Source organism: the organism of the source record quoted next, unplaced genomic scaffold (genome assembly GCF_019419815.1).
Source record: "Pyrus x bretschneideri cultivar Hongxiangsu unplaced genomic scaffold, Pyrus_bretschneideri_v1 Contig11, whole genome shotgun sequence".
Taxonomy (NCBI): domain Eukaryota; kingdom Viridiplantae; phylum Streptophyta; class Magnoliopsida; order Rosales; family Rosaceae; genus Pyrus; species Pyrus x bretschneideri.
In genome coordinates, this window is record NW_025999402.1 from 6,043,048 (window position 1) to 6,059,259 (window position 16,212).

A 16,212-nucleotide genomic window follows, 5' to 3' on the forward strand; every position below is an offset into this window, starting at 1 on the left:
ACTCAAAGCATGATCTTAATAAATTAAAACAATTTAAAATATGAAAATTATAATGAAAAACTCTTGATACTGTTTATTTTAACAAAAAATCATATTTTTATTCTAAAAAATTAATCCTTATATTATTCATTCACAACACATTTTTATTATTTTCATTAAAACTTAAAAATTTTAAATCATTTTCATTATTTTTCTTTTAAAATATCGCATAAAGGCCACTAAAACAGTATGTCTTTGCTCTCTAACTCAAAGCATAATCTCAATAAATTAAAACAGTTCAAAATATCGTCTTAGAAAGGCCATAATCTAAGAGAAACTTAATAAACAAAGAAATTGTTCATAAAAAAACAACTTTAAATATTATTAAATATTATTTGATTATAAAGTACCCCTAGTAAAAGGGCTTTCACACCAACAAGAACAACATAAGAACAACAGAAAGGCACGAAGGCCTATAAATCCCAAAGACCCAAAGGCCCTTCACCTCATCCCTCAAACCTCCACAACTCCCTTGGCCTCCTCCTTCACCTCCTTCCCCTTCCCATCCTTCCCAGAAGCACTTTCCTCAACCTCAAAAGCACTTACAGGAAAAGTCCTAAACAACCCAGCAGGGGTCTTGAAGGTGATCTTCCCAGTTGGAGGGTCATCAACGTAAATGTCACTGAGCTGCACCCACACCAGAAGCTCCTTGGTCTTCACCCCTGTCAGCTTCTTGATCTTGCCCTTCTCAACAATGGCTGTGACCTCAGGGGCATAACTGACCAACTTCCCAATTTTCTCAAACTTGTGGGTGTAGCTCTTCTTCTGCTTGAGCCACACAAAGCCAGTTTCTCTGATAATCCCACACTCCTCAATGTCCTTGAGGGGCAAGAGGCCATTGGGGAGGAAGATTTCTGAGAGAAGCTGCTTTGATTTTTGTTGGCAGATTTCATCTCCATGGTAGAGCTCATCTGCTTTGGACTTGATCTCTGCTGTGATGAGAGAAGACATTTCGGTCTTTTTCTAATTTTGTTGGGGATTGTTCTAGATTTTGTGAAGTGGTGATTAAGTTGGGCTTGGGATGTTTGAAGTGTGGAAAGTGGTCGGGTTTATGTAGGTGTGGAGATAGTACTTTGCCCTTGTAGTTTGTCTAAATCACCAAAATGCCATTGGAGTTTTGTCCTTGTATATCTTAAAGAATTGCAAGATGTGCCCTTGGTTGTTTTTTTTTTTTTTTAACAAACGATATTATATACATTAAGGAGGAGGGGTGGGTTTAGCCTCACAATGAATTAGTAATAATGTGGTTTAAATTCGTTTTTGAAAACATGGATTAAGAATTTGATCATGGAAATCAAATATGTTAAGTGTGAGTATCATTTTGATTTTTGACAAATCGTGCATTTACTAAAACATAAGAATCACAAAATACGTGGGCTCACATTAAATTCAATTATCGCATACATGAACAATCAAAATATCAAGTCACCAAGGTGTTTATCTTATGCATAAACAACCATGTATTATTTGGATTCATATCGACTTTCTTAGTTTCACATAAGTAAGCATACCATATCTTAGGTATTTATTATCCTCGACCACAACGGGAGGTCAAGTGATTATGAACGAATTTCAAGTTCATATTCCACACGGCACGTTCTAGGTTTGATTTCTAGTACTGTTGAATCACACGATGGTGGCCAAATGGAGGTTGAAATGTCTCTGTGAATCTTTTCAGTGCCCGAAATAGGGGACTGATATTGCAAAGCCACCAGTTGATCTGTTTGAAAAAAAATATTTACCATCCTTACATTCATGCAAATGGAACGTGAAATCCATCCAACTAAATGAAGACAAAGGATAACACTCTAAAAATGTTATCATACACTCCTTGTTGTACAAATTTCTTCATATTATCACTAAACCAAAAGCTAATTGGTGATTGATTTGAGTTAAGCCCATGCAACTTAATCCATAAACATCTAACTTAATTCACAGTGGTGGAAAGGTATTGTGTCATTGCATGACGACGTGGGTTCGAATCCCGTTGGTAGCTAATTTAGCATATAACTTACTAATGCTATCACTTGACTCAAAAAAGAAAAATTTACAAACATGGGCACCGTGTAATTATGGTGAAGAGTAGGGGCCTTTAGGACCCATCATTCACACATTTGGAAAGGGATCCTCTTCGGATCCCTTTCTCTTAATCCACAAAATTAAGGAATTTGTGCCGTTCAAATTTAATCAAACGGTTAAAGTTAATATAACTTTTAAAGTGAACTCATATTTATAACAGTTGGATCAAATTTTAATAATACGGATTTTCGGATTTGATGAATTAAGAGGAATGGATCTGGAGATGATCAATTTCCCACACATTTATGGTGGAGTTGGGGAGAGTTATGGCGAATTTAAGGTTGGGAAGAGGGGGGTTGAGGTGTAGCCACTCATATAGCACCACGTGTATTGTAGTTGGGGAACGGTAACGAGATGGGAGAAGAACCATGAAACAAAATCACGTCCTCTCACCTGAACTACACTGCTTTAATTATTCTTTTTTTTTGTTTTTAAGATTTTGGTACATGCAACAATAAATAATTCAAATTGGGTCCCTTCTTTTACTTCAATTTTGCTACTGCCTACCATCCAACTAATTCTTTATTTGGCATTTAAAGATAACTATTTACAGGAAAAAAAAAAAAACAATGTCAAAGAAAAATGTAGTTCAGACACATTTCTCATTCTGGTCACTGTTCTAAAAGTTTATGTCTAACGTCGGTTAGATCTCGTCTAGTATTGCTAGGTGACTGACTACTATTATGATTTTAAATTTCTATTTAAAAAATAAGCAAGGGCGTATAAACATGCTTAGACGCTCACTTAGTCCACCTAGATAGGGAGCTTTATATATAGAGACCAAAACTTTCACTATTATTAAAGAACTCCACTAGTTTTTAAATATGTCAAGGAGATACAAAAACATAAAAACAACTAAAACTCAGCCCAAAAAATGGAAACAATGTTTTAAATTATTACTCATACCCTAAGACCTTAGAATTATTAATAGAATCCAACCCTACAACAAAATTAATATGTGTCATAAGTTTAACCCATCATCGAGTATTTCTGTAGAATCAGTTTTGAAACTATGTGCACAATCAGTTTGTATCATTTATTACTAGAATCAGTTCAACCCATCATCGTCCATTTTTGCATAATCAGTTCAATCAGTTCTCGACCATTTTTGCAGAATAAGTTCAACCCGTCCTCGAACATTTTTGAAGAATCAGTTCAACCCGTGTTCGATCATCTTTGCATAACCAGTTCAACCTGCATTCGACCATATATGCAGAATCATTTCAAACCGTTCTCGACCATTTTTTGCAGAATCAGTTCAACCCGTGTTTGATCGTTTTTGCTAAACCAGTTTAACCCGCATTTGACCATATTTGCATAATCAGTTCAACTTGTCCTTAACCATATTTGCATAATCATTTTAACCCGTCCTATACCATTTCTACACAATCAGTTCAACTCATCTTCGACCATTCTTGCAGCATCAATTCAACCCGTATTTGATCATTTTTGCATAATCAGTTCAACCCGTATTCGACCATATTTGCAAAATCAGTTCAACCCGTTCTCGACCATTTTTGCAGCATCAGTTCAACCTATATTCAATCATTTTTGCAGAATCAGTTCACCTGTCCTGGATCATTTTTGCAGAATCAATTCAACCTGTATTCAACCATTTTTGCAGAATCAGTTCGACCTGTATTCGAACATATTTGCAGAATCAGTTTAACTCATCATCAACCATGTTTGCAAAATAATTTCAATCCGTCATAAACTATTTTTGCAGAATCAATTTCAAATAACAACCTAGAAAAAAATTATTTAGTTAACACAGCTGCACTAGTCTAAGTAAATAATAAACAAAGAGAGATCCTTAAATCCTGCTGACCCGATGACGAAATCTGATTTCTATTCCAAGCCAAAATACTGCTACCACCACCATACTGTGTCATTAGATTTTTAGCTTTCTTCACCCTCCATAATACTTTATGTAGTTGAATGGTATTATGCATGACATTGAGAAATAATAATAATATTCAATAATTTAATAGAAAAGAAGATTTGTTACTGGTTTTGTTATTTAAGTCTCCATGCTTTTCTTATACGAACTAAACTACTAAGGTTACAACAAACTACATATAAATCATCAGTTCAACCTCTCCTCGACCTTTGTGTAGAATAAGTGTGTATTGTTTTAGTAATCAGTTTGTATATTTTCAACAAAACTACATATGTGCTATCAGTCCAACCCGTTCTTGATCAATATTGCAAAATTAATTTCGAAAACATGTAGAATCAATTTTGCATAGAAATCCATTGTTCTCCTGGAAGCATGAAGTCCATCGCACCCAAGATGAGAGGGGAAAATGAGTTCTTGATTGAACATTGCCTGGTCTAAAGCTTGCCTCTTTCCTAACTCGGATTCACATATTCATCCGGAAGAACACTCAAAACATGTTTCGTTTTTTAATACTAGACGACAGGGGCATACATTTGATGCAAAAGATCAAACTAGTTTGGAATTGTGATGCAGTTGTCGACTTCTGAAACTAACTTGGGACTGTTCAGATGGATGCAAGTAAGAGAAAAACGAAAATAATAAGAGGACGAAATGACATTTTTCCCCACATTCACAACATTCAAATTGGGTTATTAAATTATGAACAGGTTATAGGTGGCTACAGATTAATGAGCTTTGAGTTGTCTCATAGATTGAATAAAAGAGAGGTTAATTTGTTGACTTAGACATCGGATTGGGGATTTCAAGAAGCCTTTTTTTTTTTTACTCTTAATTAACAATTTAATATATTGTAAGATATAATAAAATAAAAATAAAATAAGAAACGGGTTGATATACATTTGAGCAAAAATGGCAAATTTTGTATACAGATAAGAAAACTAGGAGCATGGAATTTTGGGAACCCTAGAAGTTACATTTCAGAGAATTCCTTACTTCCATTGCAGGCTCAGTGGAGATCTCAGCCAACCAAATATGGTGAAGGAGGTAGAAGTCTGAAAAGAGAAAGAGAGAGAAGGGAACACAATGTGAAAAACCTTTACCACTCTAAAAGGTATCTTCATAACTTAAACTCCAGCGAAAAAGAAGCCAATGATGTCATCTTTCATATGTATTAATTTTGTCTCTCCTTGAAATGTTTTAAAAGTGTTGTCTTAATATAAAATTAAGTATTAAAAGTATACTCTATGTGTAATTTTTCCCTGTTAGATATTTATATGAACACTCATTATATGTTTGCTCTTCATGTTTTAAATATGCTCTAAAATTGTAAAATTGGCCTAATCAGATAAATAGTCATCGCGGTGATAAGGTAATCAGAAGATAGTCTTCATGGTAAAAAAAAAAAAAAAAAAAAAAAAAAAAATTTAACCCTTGTGGTGTCGTCCTTTAACAAATTTAGTCCAAAAATAATTTTTTTCGTTAAATATTCATTAAATACAAAAATAAAAATGTACTTATGTATTGATAAATTAGTTTGTTACCTTGGAAGAAGACTTCTAGTTAGCCAATGAAACTCTGTAAACAACTCCAAAAAGCACCTTCACCCCAACTTTTTCCCCAAAACAAAATATCCTGCAAACCCGATCATTCTAGGAAGATCAAATGTTTCGAATTAAATTTGCAAATCAAATGATGTGATTGTTGATGATTGAATTATTACTCAAACGCTGATTAACATGTTTATTTTCTATTGCTGATATATCATTTAATTTGTAAATTTAATTTAATTTTTTTATCTTTTTACCATTATCAAACCCACAAATATCAACACAAAACCCACTTCAGGATTTCAATCAAAATCCACAATTTAAACAAAAATACGGCATGCGCTAAGAACCGGAACATCACCAGGGGCCATGAGCGTCAAGCCATCAGATTTGGGGACTAGTGTTTCTGTATGTGATGTCGCCGCATTCCATCACCGTGCACGGCAGCCCCAATCCACATCCAGAAACTAGTCGTGGAAGGCGTGAACACCAACGGCGTTTTGGAAATTGAGATTGTGAATCTCAATGAACTAGGTTGCTGGCATTCAAAGGTGAGTTTGGTTTTGAGTTTTCTGCCGAGAAATGGGGAGGTGCCTTTTGATTGGTAAGGACGGAGCTTGGCCGCTCCGATGAAGGAATCCATGTGCTTGCTGATATACAAGATGCAAAATACAACATCCTGAAATGGAAGAAAGTGAAATTAGAGAGAGGGAAGAGGAAGGTGTACGGGTCAAATTACATTTTTATCCTGTATTTAACGAATATTTAACGAAAAAATCAGTTTTGAACTAAATTTATTAAAGTTGTACATCACGAGGAAAAATGATGTTACATTTTAGGAGGAGAATTCGAACTGGGACATTTTTTCATATTGGAAGATGAATTTTAAAAGACTAAATATTTGTCGAAAGATAAATTCAAATTCAGATGCATGACGATACAACACATTAATTATAATAGAGTTAGTCAATTACGGTACAAAAGTTGGGCAACTTAAAAAATTGAAGTTCAGAATCTATTCCATGAGAAAAGGTCTACAAAATTCAAATTCCCCCATTTTGCAAAAAGTATTACGTAAACAAAAGTATGGGACAAGCTTGTAAACTTGGTTTACCCAAAAGGATAAAATGCCCCATCTCTATAAATTTTATCTCCAAAATATTTTCTTTAAGTGCATGTATTCATAAAGTCTAGGATGATGTCTTAACTTTTCTTAATTTGTAAGATTTTTTTTTTTTTTTTTTGTGTGTGTGTGGAAGTTTTGGCATTTTTTGTTATTTTGGATCCGTTTCACATTACCATTTGGTTTGCAGTTACTTATTTTTCACTACATTGACTCCTGTCGATTTAAATTTCAAATATAACAATTGTTCAAGCAAAAACAAACGAACAAACAATTTTTGTTTTCCGCTTGACTATAAGATAAATGTAAATGATATTGTAGTTAACAAAAAATCTTTTGACAAAAGAAATTAAAATTTTATTTTACTTAGTTATGATTTTATAATTCAATCATGTTGGATCCATGAACCTACTCTTATAAATTTCATGAAGGGCATGAGTTAAAATTACACCAAGAAAATCTTATCATCATACACGGATAGTCTGGTAACGATGACATTTTTTTTTTTTCAAAACATTTATACATCAAATTGAATCATATAATTTTTACATATTAGGTTCGATTCCTGGTGTTGGTGAATCATGTACTCGATGATGGCAGAGGAGGTTGAAATGCTATTTCGACCTGCAAAATAGTAGATTGTTGTAGCGAAATTACCGGTTAATCCATTCTTTAAAATAATGGAATATTTACAAAACTTTGCTTGCGAAATAAGTACGATAGAGAAGCAAAATATTAATGATTGTGTATCAGCATGGCCTCACAACATAAATTAGCACTCAACATCTATAAATGCATTAACTTTCCAATAAATAATAAGAATTAATCATAAATTTGAGCGTAGCCGAATTAGTTGGAGTAGCAGATGACGTATTCACCTATATTTAAGTCTTACCCTTTTCCTCTCTAACCATGCCTTGTAATTTTGAATAAATAAAAGAGAAATACTAAGGAGACTCTTTCAAAGTAAGACTTTCTATGGACTCCGGGTCACCTCATATTTTTAGCATAATATTTTACAATGTATTGTACCAGAAACATGAGATGACGAAAAGTTCATAGAAAGTCTCACTTCTGAAAACGTATATTGCAACTATTTCATGAATAGAGTATAAAAGCCTAAAGCCCAAACTATGTTATAGTTGGTTGTTGTCACTTGTCATTCAATTGCATCGGATAACTTTTTTCTGGGATGGACTGGTCAGCTAAACCTCTTTGAGAACAACTGCCTGTCCGAGGACAATGGTTTCCGGGATGGACTTGCAACAATATGCCTGATGCGTTTGCATTATATCTGAACCATGATATAAAGCCCATCATAGAGCTTTGAAATCTCCGGTTCCAACTACGTTGCTCCACTCCACAGATAGTTATGGCATATACCGAAGGAAAAAAGGTCGGAAGCTGGCAGAAAACAAAAGGGCTCTGTGAATCGTACGACTCATCGATCCCGCTAGAAAACGCAAAACAACTACTCTCGCCCTCAGTTTTTGCATGCACACTTACACGAAAGATTACAGAACCGATTTTTAACACGCAAGTAAGTTTTGAAAAACCATCAAGGTAGTAAAATTCATGTTTGGTATATGAGGGAGACATCTTACAGCGCCTGGCTTCAAGGAATAGTCATAGCCAACTGTAGAACAATCGTGACAGATAGTGACCTGGACAACTGGAGAAACTTCATCAACCACATAATATTTCGGTGGCTCATATCATCTTTTGATTAACCAACTCAAACTTAGAAAAAATGAAGTATTTGAAATGTCTTTGTTGGACAAACGAAGAACATAGTCCGACTGATGCCGTATTATATTGGAAAAACAAAAAACTGAAATTTTTGTCAAGGAATGAACAGAGAAACCTATGGAAGTTGGATTCATCTGATGGTAGGAACTGCTTCTAGAGTCCTTCAGAATTCCGATCTCCTCGAGTCCTTTGTGAAGCATTTCAACCTGCAGGAGAGAGTGATCGGGATAAGGTTCTCATTGAGTCATTGACTCTCAGAGGATGCAGAAAATGGTTAAATTCTCAAAGTGAAATTGACAGACGAGAAACAACTCGGGGACAAAGAACCATACTGAAAAGTTGTGTATTTCTCGAATGTTAGCACCAGGTTCGCAAAGCTCCACAGATGTCTTGTTTGTTTGCAGAATAAGATCGTAGAGCTCTTCCTGAAATGCAGACCAGACCTCGCATCGATGAGCTTCATGGATCACTGAGATGCTCCAATGCAATTACATAATAAAAATCTAAAGAAAAAAAATAATATTGAAGAGTTAAAATAAGATGTTAGCACTCAAACTCCTGCACGACACTTTGTCAAAATATAGACACACGGCGTTCAAATGAAACAAGATTTGTAACAGCATTAACAGATTTAATAAAATGATCTGGCAAAAACAAGGCAGATAAATCGTTCTTTCAGCTTTTGAAAAATGCTGTAAAGGTGAAGAAACATTCAATCATCCTTACTTGAGCTGACGAGAAGCTGCCATAGGATGGCCAGGTGCGAGTAAGATCACTGACATAACCACGAATCTCGCAACCAACATCCTCCAAGACAAGAGCCCCATCTTTTATCTGCAAATAATGTACATAAACCTTTGTAAGCAGAAATGGTAGACTTGATAATTAGCTCACTTTCTGATCATTCCGATCATAATGTATTACACTGGCATTGGACCCGCCACAAACCACAGGATTGAATGTGGTAACGGAGAAAGAAATTCGTAAATCCTTACAGAAATTTGAAAACAGAATGTCTAACAAAAAATAGCATCAAAAACCAATTCCTGCCATTCCACTACACATTTTCAAGTGTAAAAGAGCGTATGTAAAGGGAAGAAGCCAACTTTAACCTTATTCGGAGATATTTGTGAACTTGTTCGAAAGCTACGACACGATGTTACGAATAGTACTTTTAAACACCGATTCTAACTGTAATACCCCAACACTGTTCATATATAGGATTGTGCAATGATATAAGATACTGTAGGAGATATTGGCTGATGAAATGAATAGCAACACAACAGATCCAAGTAACAGACGCAGACTCTTTCATTAACTTGAGCTCCGCCATTGGTCAACTTTATCAACCGTAACTCATGGGTGACAACCGAAGCATCTTTCACTTTTCCAGAGAGCTGGTTTTCTGAAACGGATCCAGTTCCGTATATGTTGGTGCAGCCTTCTGCAAATTGCGGAACAATTGGGACGATCCCCTCATAAAATCTGGCAGGATCTGCAGTCAGTAAAAGATAAGGCAACGTATATATAATGATACCATGCATGATGAAGGAATTCCAGTAGCTGCACTAACTCCCGCAACTATCCCTTGAAAAAATCCTCGTAATCCTGCCGTAATCTGCTCATTGGATATGCTGTATCTGCCTTGAATACTTTCCAGTGCTGCACTAGCTCCCGCAACTTCGCCATGCACAAGTCCTAGTGCTTCAGAATTCAGAATCTCTCTGCCTAGGGTTTAAGACTTTCAGAGAAGCTTGGGGTTTTAGAGAAGGGGTGCGATATCTATAATCCTCATTTTACTTCTCACATACCTTTTTAATATTTGGCCGTCAGATTGGATGAATTAAAAAAAGATTAACGAACAGACATTATCAAGAGGTGTGAGAGAAGTAAAATAAGGTGTGTGAATAACACACCCCTTTACAGAAAACATGAAATTACTAAATACCGCTGTTTTTTAGGGATTCATCTTTCCCTACCATTTGGGCCTTATTTGTTCTATGGACCATTTCGGCTTTTTGATTGAGGTTTTCAAAGAAAGAACTACAAATTTCATTTTTAATTTAAAAATATAATAACCAATATAGAAATATATTATTACATTTATGTCAGAGATTTCGATAAAAAATTAAAAACCACAAAGGTTTTAGTCAAAGAACACTAGTAGTTAAAACCGCATCCAAAATGTCTCTTTTTTTTTTTTTTGGTTTGTACGCCCTCTTTTTGTTTTTATCTATTAATTCTTCTTTGACTCTTTTAATATAATACAATAAATAAATAAAAATGAACGGAGAAAAAAGAGTACAAAAATGATTTCTCTTTTAATAAAGATGAAAATAAAATATGTCACTCCGTGAAAAAATATAATTGTGCACTTTAATTTTTTTATATTTATAAAAAAAAACAACTCTTTATAAAATTTAGTCTTCAATAAAAGGAAAAAAAAAAGAAAAAAGAAAAAATAATTATAAAAAAAGACAACGAAACTTACCAGAAGGATTGACTTTAGGGTCTAAGTAGGGACAACAATATACGCAATGAGAGAGAAAAGATGCTTTGCTTCTGTTTAATAGAAGATATTTAAGGCACAATCTTATCTTAATTGCCCAAAGTGCACTTTTCTTTTATTTTTGGTTATACTTAATGCACAAAGCGCATAGTTAGTGACTCTAATTGGATTAATTAAAGACCTAATATGTCATTAGTTATCTTTTGGGGTCAAGTCTAGCTCAACTTTGCATTTCTTTATTTTTCCTTGACTTGCTCAGCTCGTCATTAAAGTCACATTGCTCGACTCCACGCTAAAGTCACATTCATTCCTCGAGTTTGAGGTCTCTTTCAAAAATGAGAAGAGAAGACAAATACAATAAGAAACTGAGTTTAGTACATTTTAATATTAAGAAAATAAATACCAATATACCAATAATCAGTTGGTTCATTGATCGAACTTGGAAAATGGCGTGTTTGATGTACTAAATCACGCAACACATCTGGCATACACACATTATATACCACATCAAATCTAACCTCTCTAACATTTTATTGTCGCACATTTAGAGATTTACAAATAAATGGCAAAAGAGTGTAAACCGATGCAAAATTTAAAATGAATAAAACTTTAATTCATTAAGCTGAACTAATGAAGGGTCAATACTCAATAAACCATAATTCCATTGCTAATCAAAAGAAATTATAATAAGGGAACAAAACAAAACACTAACAATCAAAATTAATTAAAAAAAACATATTAATATTAAGTCGTATAAACAGAAATACATCATCAAACACATCATCATCATCCACGTGTCACATGATGGTTCGTCAAAGTCAAACGGAACTCTCCTCACTCACATGACCTTCCAGCCCGACTCCAAAGTGGGAAAGCACGAGAACGAGTCAAAACCTAATCCCCCTGACGCAACGCCACCGCCAGGAGCGACGTCGACGCCACCCGTCGCCCCGAATGACACTGGGCCGGACCCGGTCAACGTCGTGTTGGGCCCAGGCCCAGTAGCTATCCTAGTCGAAATGGGGCCCGCCAACTGCGGCTCTTGATTGGGCTGATCCAAAAGATACGCAGACGTATCGAGGGTCGGCATGCAGAGGCCGACACCACCGGCCAACAGGCTACCGGGTCTCTGTGGCTCCGGCTTCACAACCGACGGCATAGTGACTTGTCCGTTACCGAATCTTACGCCGGTCACCTGTTGCACCATCTGTCGGAAGTTGCTCGGGTCCGCCGTGATGAAAGTCGTCAGGGACCGTTTCGACGCGCGAGACTTGCGCTTCGAAACCTTACCGCTACCATTCGCCACCGCAATCGCGTTTCTCTGCTGGCGTTTAAGCGGAGCGGCAGCCGAATCCAAATCGTCCGAGCCGGAGAGTCCCGAAACGGTGGGGGTGGGGGTCGTTTCGGGTGTTTGAACGATGGTGTTGAGAAAAGGCATGAAAAAATCGGGGGAGGAAGATTCAAGCGGCTCCGGGTTGTTTCCGGAGAGGGACTTCTGGAGCGCCATGGTGAGGGTTTTGGTGTCGCGGGAAAAGGCGTCAGAGATCCAGGAGTCGGCGAAGGTGTTGGGCCTGAAAGCCCACGGCTCCATCATGCTCGCCACGTTCTCTGACGACGCCATTAAGCAGCTCAATCAACTAAAAATTCCAAATTAAACTGAAAATTTGAATTTGAGCAACTGGGTTTTTGTGTAATCAATCGAATTTCAGATCATTCTTTTTCGTTTTGAGAAATCGGAATTGAGGAAATGGGGTTTCTGTACGGGATGAAAGGGAATGAAAGTGAAGCGTACTGTGAGGATTGACTGAATGGAAAGACTTGGGGGTTCTTATCGTTGATTAGTAAGCAGAGAGAGAGAGAGAGAGAGAGAGAGAGAGAGAGAGAGAGTGAATGAAGGTGGTGGTCGTTTGAGAGGAGTAGCGAGGAAGAAGACGATGTGCATAAATAAGGCGGTGTGGGGAGAATTAAGAGGATGACGAAAACGCGTTGATCGCGGGGACACGCGTCGTCTTTTCCGTACGCATTTTTATATATCTAAGTAAGCTGCTGTTGCTGACTATAATTGAATAATAATTATGACTTCATTTCAAATTTGCTCCCTCAACTTTAGTGATATTGTCATTTTCGTTCTTTTACTTTTAAAAATTTATGAAACGATAATATTGGTTTTAGTTACAAAACCTGACAAACACTAGTGGTAGGCATATTTCAATTGGTTGTTTTTTGTTCAAGAAAATCGCTATGTTAACTTTATTGGAAACAAAACCTTTCTCAATAACACCAAATAAACATAGATTCTACGGAATATAAAGAAATTAGATAAAAGAAGAATGTTGTATGTTGTGTTTGTTGGTAGAAGAAAATAACTATGCTTTTTAGGTTGATACTTGATAATGAGTTTGTGAACTAATGTAACACCGAAATAGTGTATTGATGTTTGAATCATATTATTTGTTCTTGTTTAATGATAGTATTAGACTAGTTTTAGTTTCAACGACCATTAAAAGTAGTAGTTCCAAACCAAATCGACCAATTAAGTTGGTTATTAATGTTAGTTAGTCTTTAGCATAAATGTCAATTACAAACTGAAGTGGTTGAGTTAATATACATATTCGATCAAGAACCAACGGTGGTTGAAGACGAATTTCAGAACCGTATTTCATACGACACATCTTAGTTTGATTCCTGCCACTGTAAATCACTCGATGGTTGCAAGAGAAGACTGAAATGCCTTTGTGAGTCTTTCCAGCTCCAAAATAAATTGCCGTTACAAAGCCACCAGCTGATCTTTTTCTTTTTTTTATTTTAAAAAAGAAAACTTAATCAAGTAGTTGAGCTATCAAAAATTTCCTCAAAAGATAGTAAAAGCAACAGTCATTACCATATCGTTGTTGGCAGACGAAAACATTTACGATCAATTTGAGAGGAAAGAAAGTTGAACGACCAAAGTGGAAAAATCCAAACGCTAAAGGGGCAAATAGAAAAAACCCTAATCATTAAATAAACTTAGGCAAACCGTAGCAGCTAATAACTCAACCATGGTTGTGGGTTGACTGGTCAGAAGTAAAGGTGGCGACTTCCCATTGGCTGCCAAATTTGAAGCGGTATGATAGTGAGAGAGAGAGAGAGAGAGAGAGAGAGAGAGAGAGAGAGAGTAAAGAATCTCTCTATCTAGATAGAGTGACGGTGCAGCCGCGTCATGCTGACGGACTTAACGCGTAAGCTCGCTTACCGATTTTTTTAAAATTTTTATTTTTCGATTTTATTTTTCAAAAATTATGATCCCTTTACTTTACTGTCAGTAGTAATTGACCGACACTGACTTTGACTTTCCATATAAATCCAAACATATATGCTTTTTCGTCAGTCTATTTTTTGGTAAAAGGAAACACAAAAAGCACGAAGAAATTAAATTTGAGAAAATTAATGGAAAAAGTTTGAAAATTTTGAGTTTTAATGATAATAAAAAAATAAATGGTAAAGTGAATAGTACGAGGATTAATTTTTAGTGTAAAAATGTGATTTTTCGTTAAAATGAACAGTATCGAGAGTTTGTTGTTAAAGTTCCCATCAAATTTTACTGAAAGAAAAAAAATTAGAGAATCAATAGTGAAACTATCTGTTAAAAACTTGTAAAGTAAGGGTTCGTTTGATAAAAATTTTAAAATGATTAAAAGTTATATTAGAGAAAGTGTATTTGGGTGCTAAAAGTATTTGAAATGTGTTCTTTGTAAAAAATATCAGTTATGTGTTTTGTTTTATAATTCACTTTGTATCCTTTATTAAAAAATTAATTCTAAAAAGCTATTTCAGTCATTTTATGATCACGGTCAAATATGCTCTAAGATTGTCCGCTCATGCATTTAAGTCTGAGTTTTCTCATCTTCGATAGGTCCGTATCGGAATGGAACAAATACATTAAATAAACAAAAGACTATCTCCTTACGCATGCTTCAACATCTTTTTTTGTTTGTTTATTTAGTCCAATGCCACAAATATACCAGTCTTGTTGACCATAAAAACGAGGGTTCAGAAATTACATTTTTAAAAAATTATAATTCAAGGTAGTCAAATTAAAATTTTAAAATTTTTTAAAAACGATAGATTTAATAGGATTTAATAGGATTTAAGAGGATTAAAGACTCTTATAAAACTCATATGGATTTTAAAGAATTTGAATAGATTGTGGTGGATTGTGGTGGAAGGATGTGAAATCCTACAAAATCCACAACTTATTGAAATACTTCAAAATCTTAATTTTTTTAATACACTTAGATTTGGATGGATTTTAAAATCCTTTAAAATCTTTTAGGGGGTGTAGTCAATTTGAGAGAATTTTAAAAGACTTTGAAATCCTAGTGTAGTCAATTAAAATATTTTAAAGGATTTTAAAATCCATCTAAATTCAAGTGTATTAAAAAAAATTAAGATTTTGGAGGATTTCAATAAGTTGTGGATTTTGTGGGATTTGAGAGCCAAAAGTATATATAACCAAGACTAAAAAGAATCTAACCTCACCCCCTAGGATTTCAAATCCTTCCACCACAATCCATTCAAATTCTTTAAAAATCCATATGAATTTTGTAAGAGTTTTTAATCCTCTTAAATCTTATCAAATCTATCACTTTTAAAATCCTTTAAAATCTTAGTTTGACTACACCTAGATTTGAATTGATTCTAAAATCTTTTAATTGACTACACCTAAATTTGAATGAATACTAAAATCCTTTAAAATATTTTAATTAACTACACTAGGATTTTAAGGTCTTTTAAAATCCTCTTAAATATGAATTTGACTACACCCCCAAAGCATTTGGAGGAACATTTTAGCTTTTACATTTTTTTTTTTTAACTTTCAAGGTCAAATTGAATAAATTTAAAAAAAAAATAACGGAGAACAAGAGGTGTGAGAGCTTGAAAAAAATATATGTTTAGAATTTTTTTATACAATTATATATTTACATTAAAATAGTAGACGAATAAAATATTTACGTATTTATCATTCATGATATTCGAACTTAAAATTTTTTTATTTAAAAATGAAAAAAAATATATTAAACATTTAAACTATAATATTAAGTGACTATCATTTATGCTGTTAAAATAGTAGTATTATACTATTATTGATGGGTCTGCTGGTTTTTGGGTTCTATTGTAATTTTCATGTTACTTTAGACCATCTCCAATGGTTGGGCTAAAAGCCAAATTTTTTAGCCCGGAAAATTTAGCTTTTAGCCCAGAAACAACTTTTCTGCTCCAACCGTTC

At 34.7% G+C, this 16,212-nt stretch overlaps 3 protein-coding genes across 3 annotated transcripts; all 3 read right to left on the reverse strand.

Moving 5' to 3' along the window:
• Positions 1–342: 342 nt before the first annotated feature.
• On the reverse strand, positions 343–1,070 carry LOC103930074. Its single transcript, XM_009339364.3, has one exon. It carries the CDS (start codon positions 988–990, stop codon positions 493–495), a length of 498 nt encoding a protein of 165 aa, XP_009337639.2. The 5' UTR covers positions 991–1,070; the 3' UTR covers positions 343–492.
• Positions 1,071–7,893: 6,823 nt separating this feature from the next.
• On the reverse strand, positions 7,894–10,446 carry LOC125473896. Its single transcript, XM_048577315.1, has 6 exons — positions 10,386–10,446; positions 9,682–9,932; positions 9,164–9,271; positions 8,740–8,862; positions 8,553–8,643; positions 7,894–7,982 (listed from the first exon to the last, which is right to left on the reverse strand). Exons 1-6 carry the CDS (start codon positions 10,444–10,446, stop codon positions 7,894–7,896), a joined length of 723 nt encoding a protein of 240 aa, XP_048433272.1.
• A 1,145-nt stretch (positions 10,447–11,591) lies between these two features.
• Positions 11,592–12,842, reverse strand: LOC103930077 (calmodulin-binding protein 25-like). Its single transcript, XM_048576353.1, has one exon. It carries the CDS (start codon positions 12,565–12,567, stop codon positions 11,785–11,787), a length of 783 nt encoding a protein of 260 aa, XP_048432310.1. The 5' UTR covers positions 12,568–12,842; the 3' UTR covers positions 11,592–11,784.
• Positions 12,843–16,212: the final 3,370 nt, after the last annotated feature.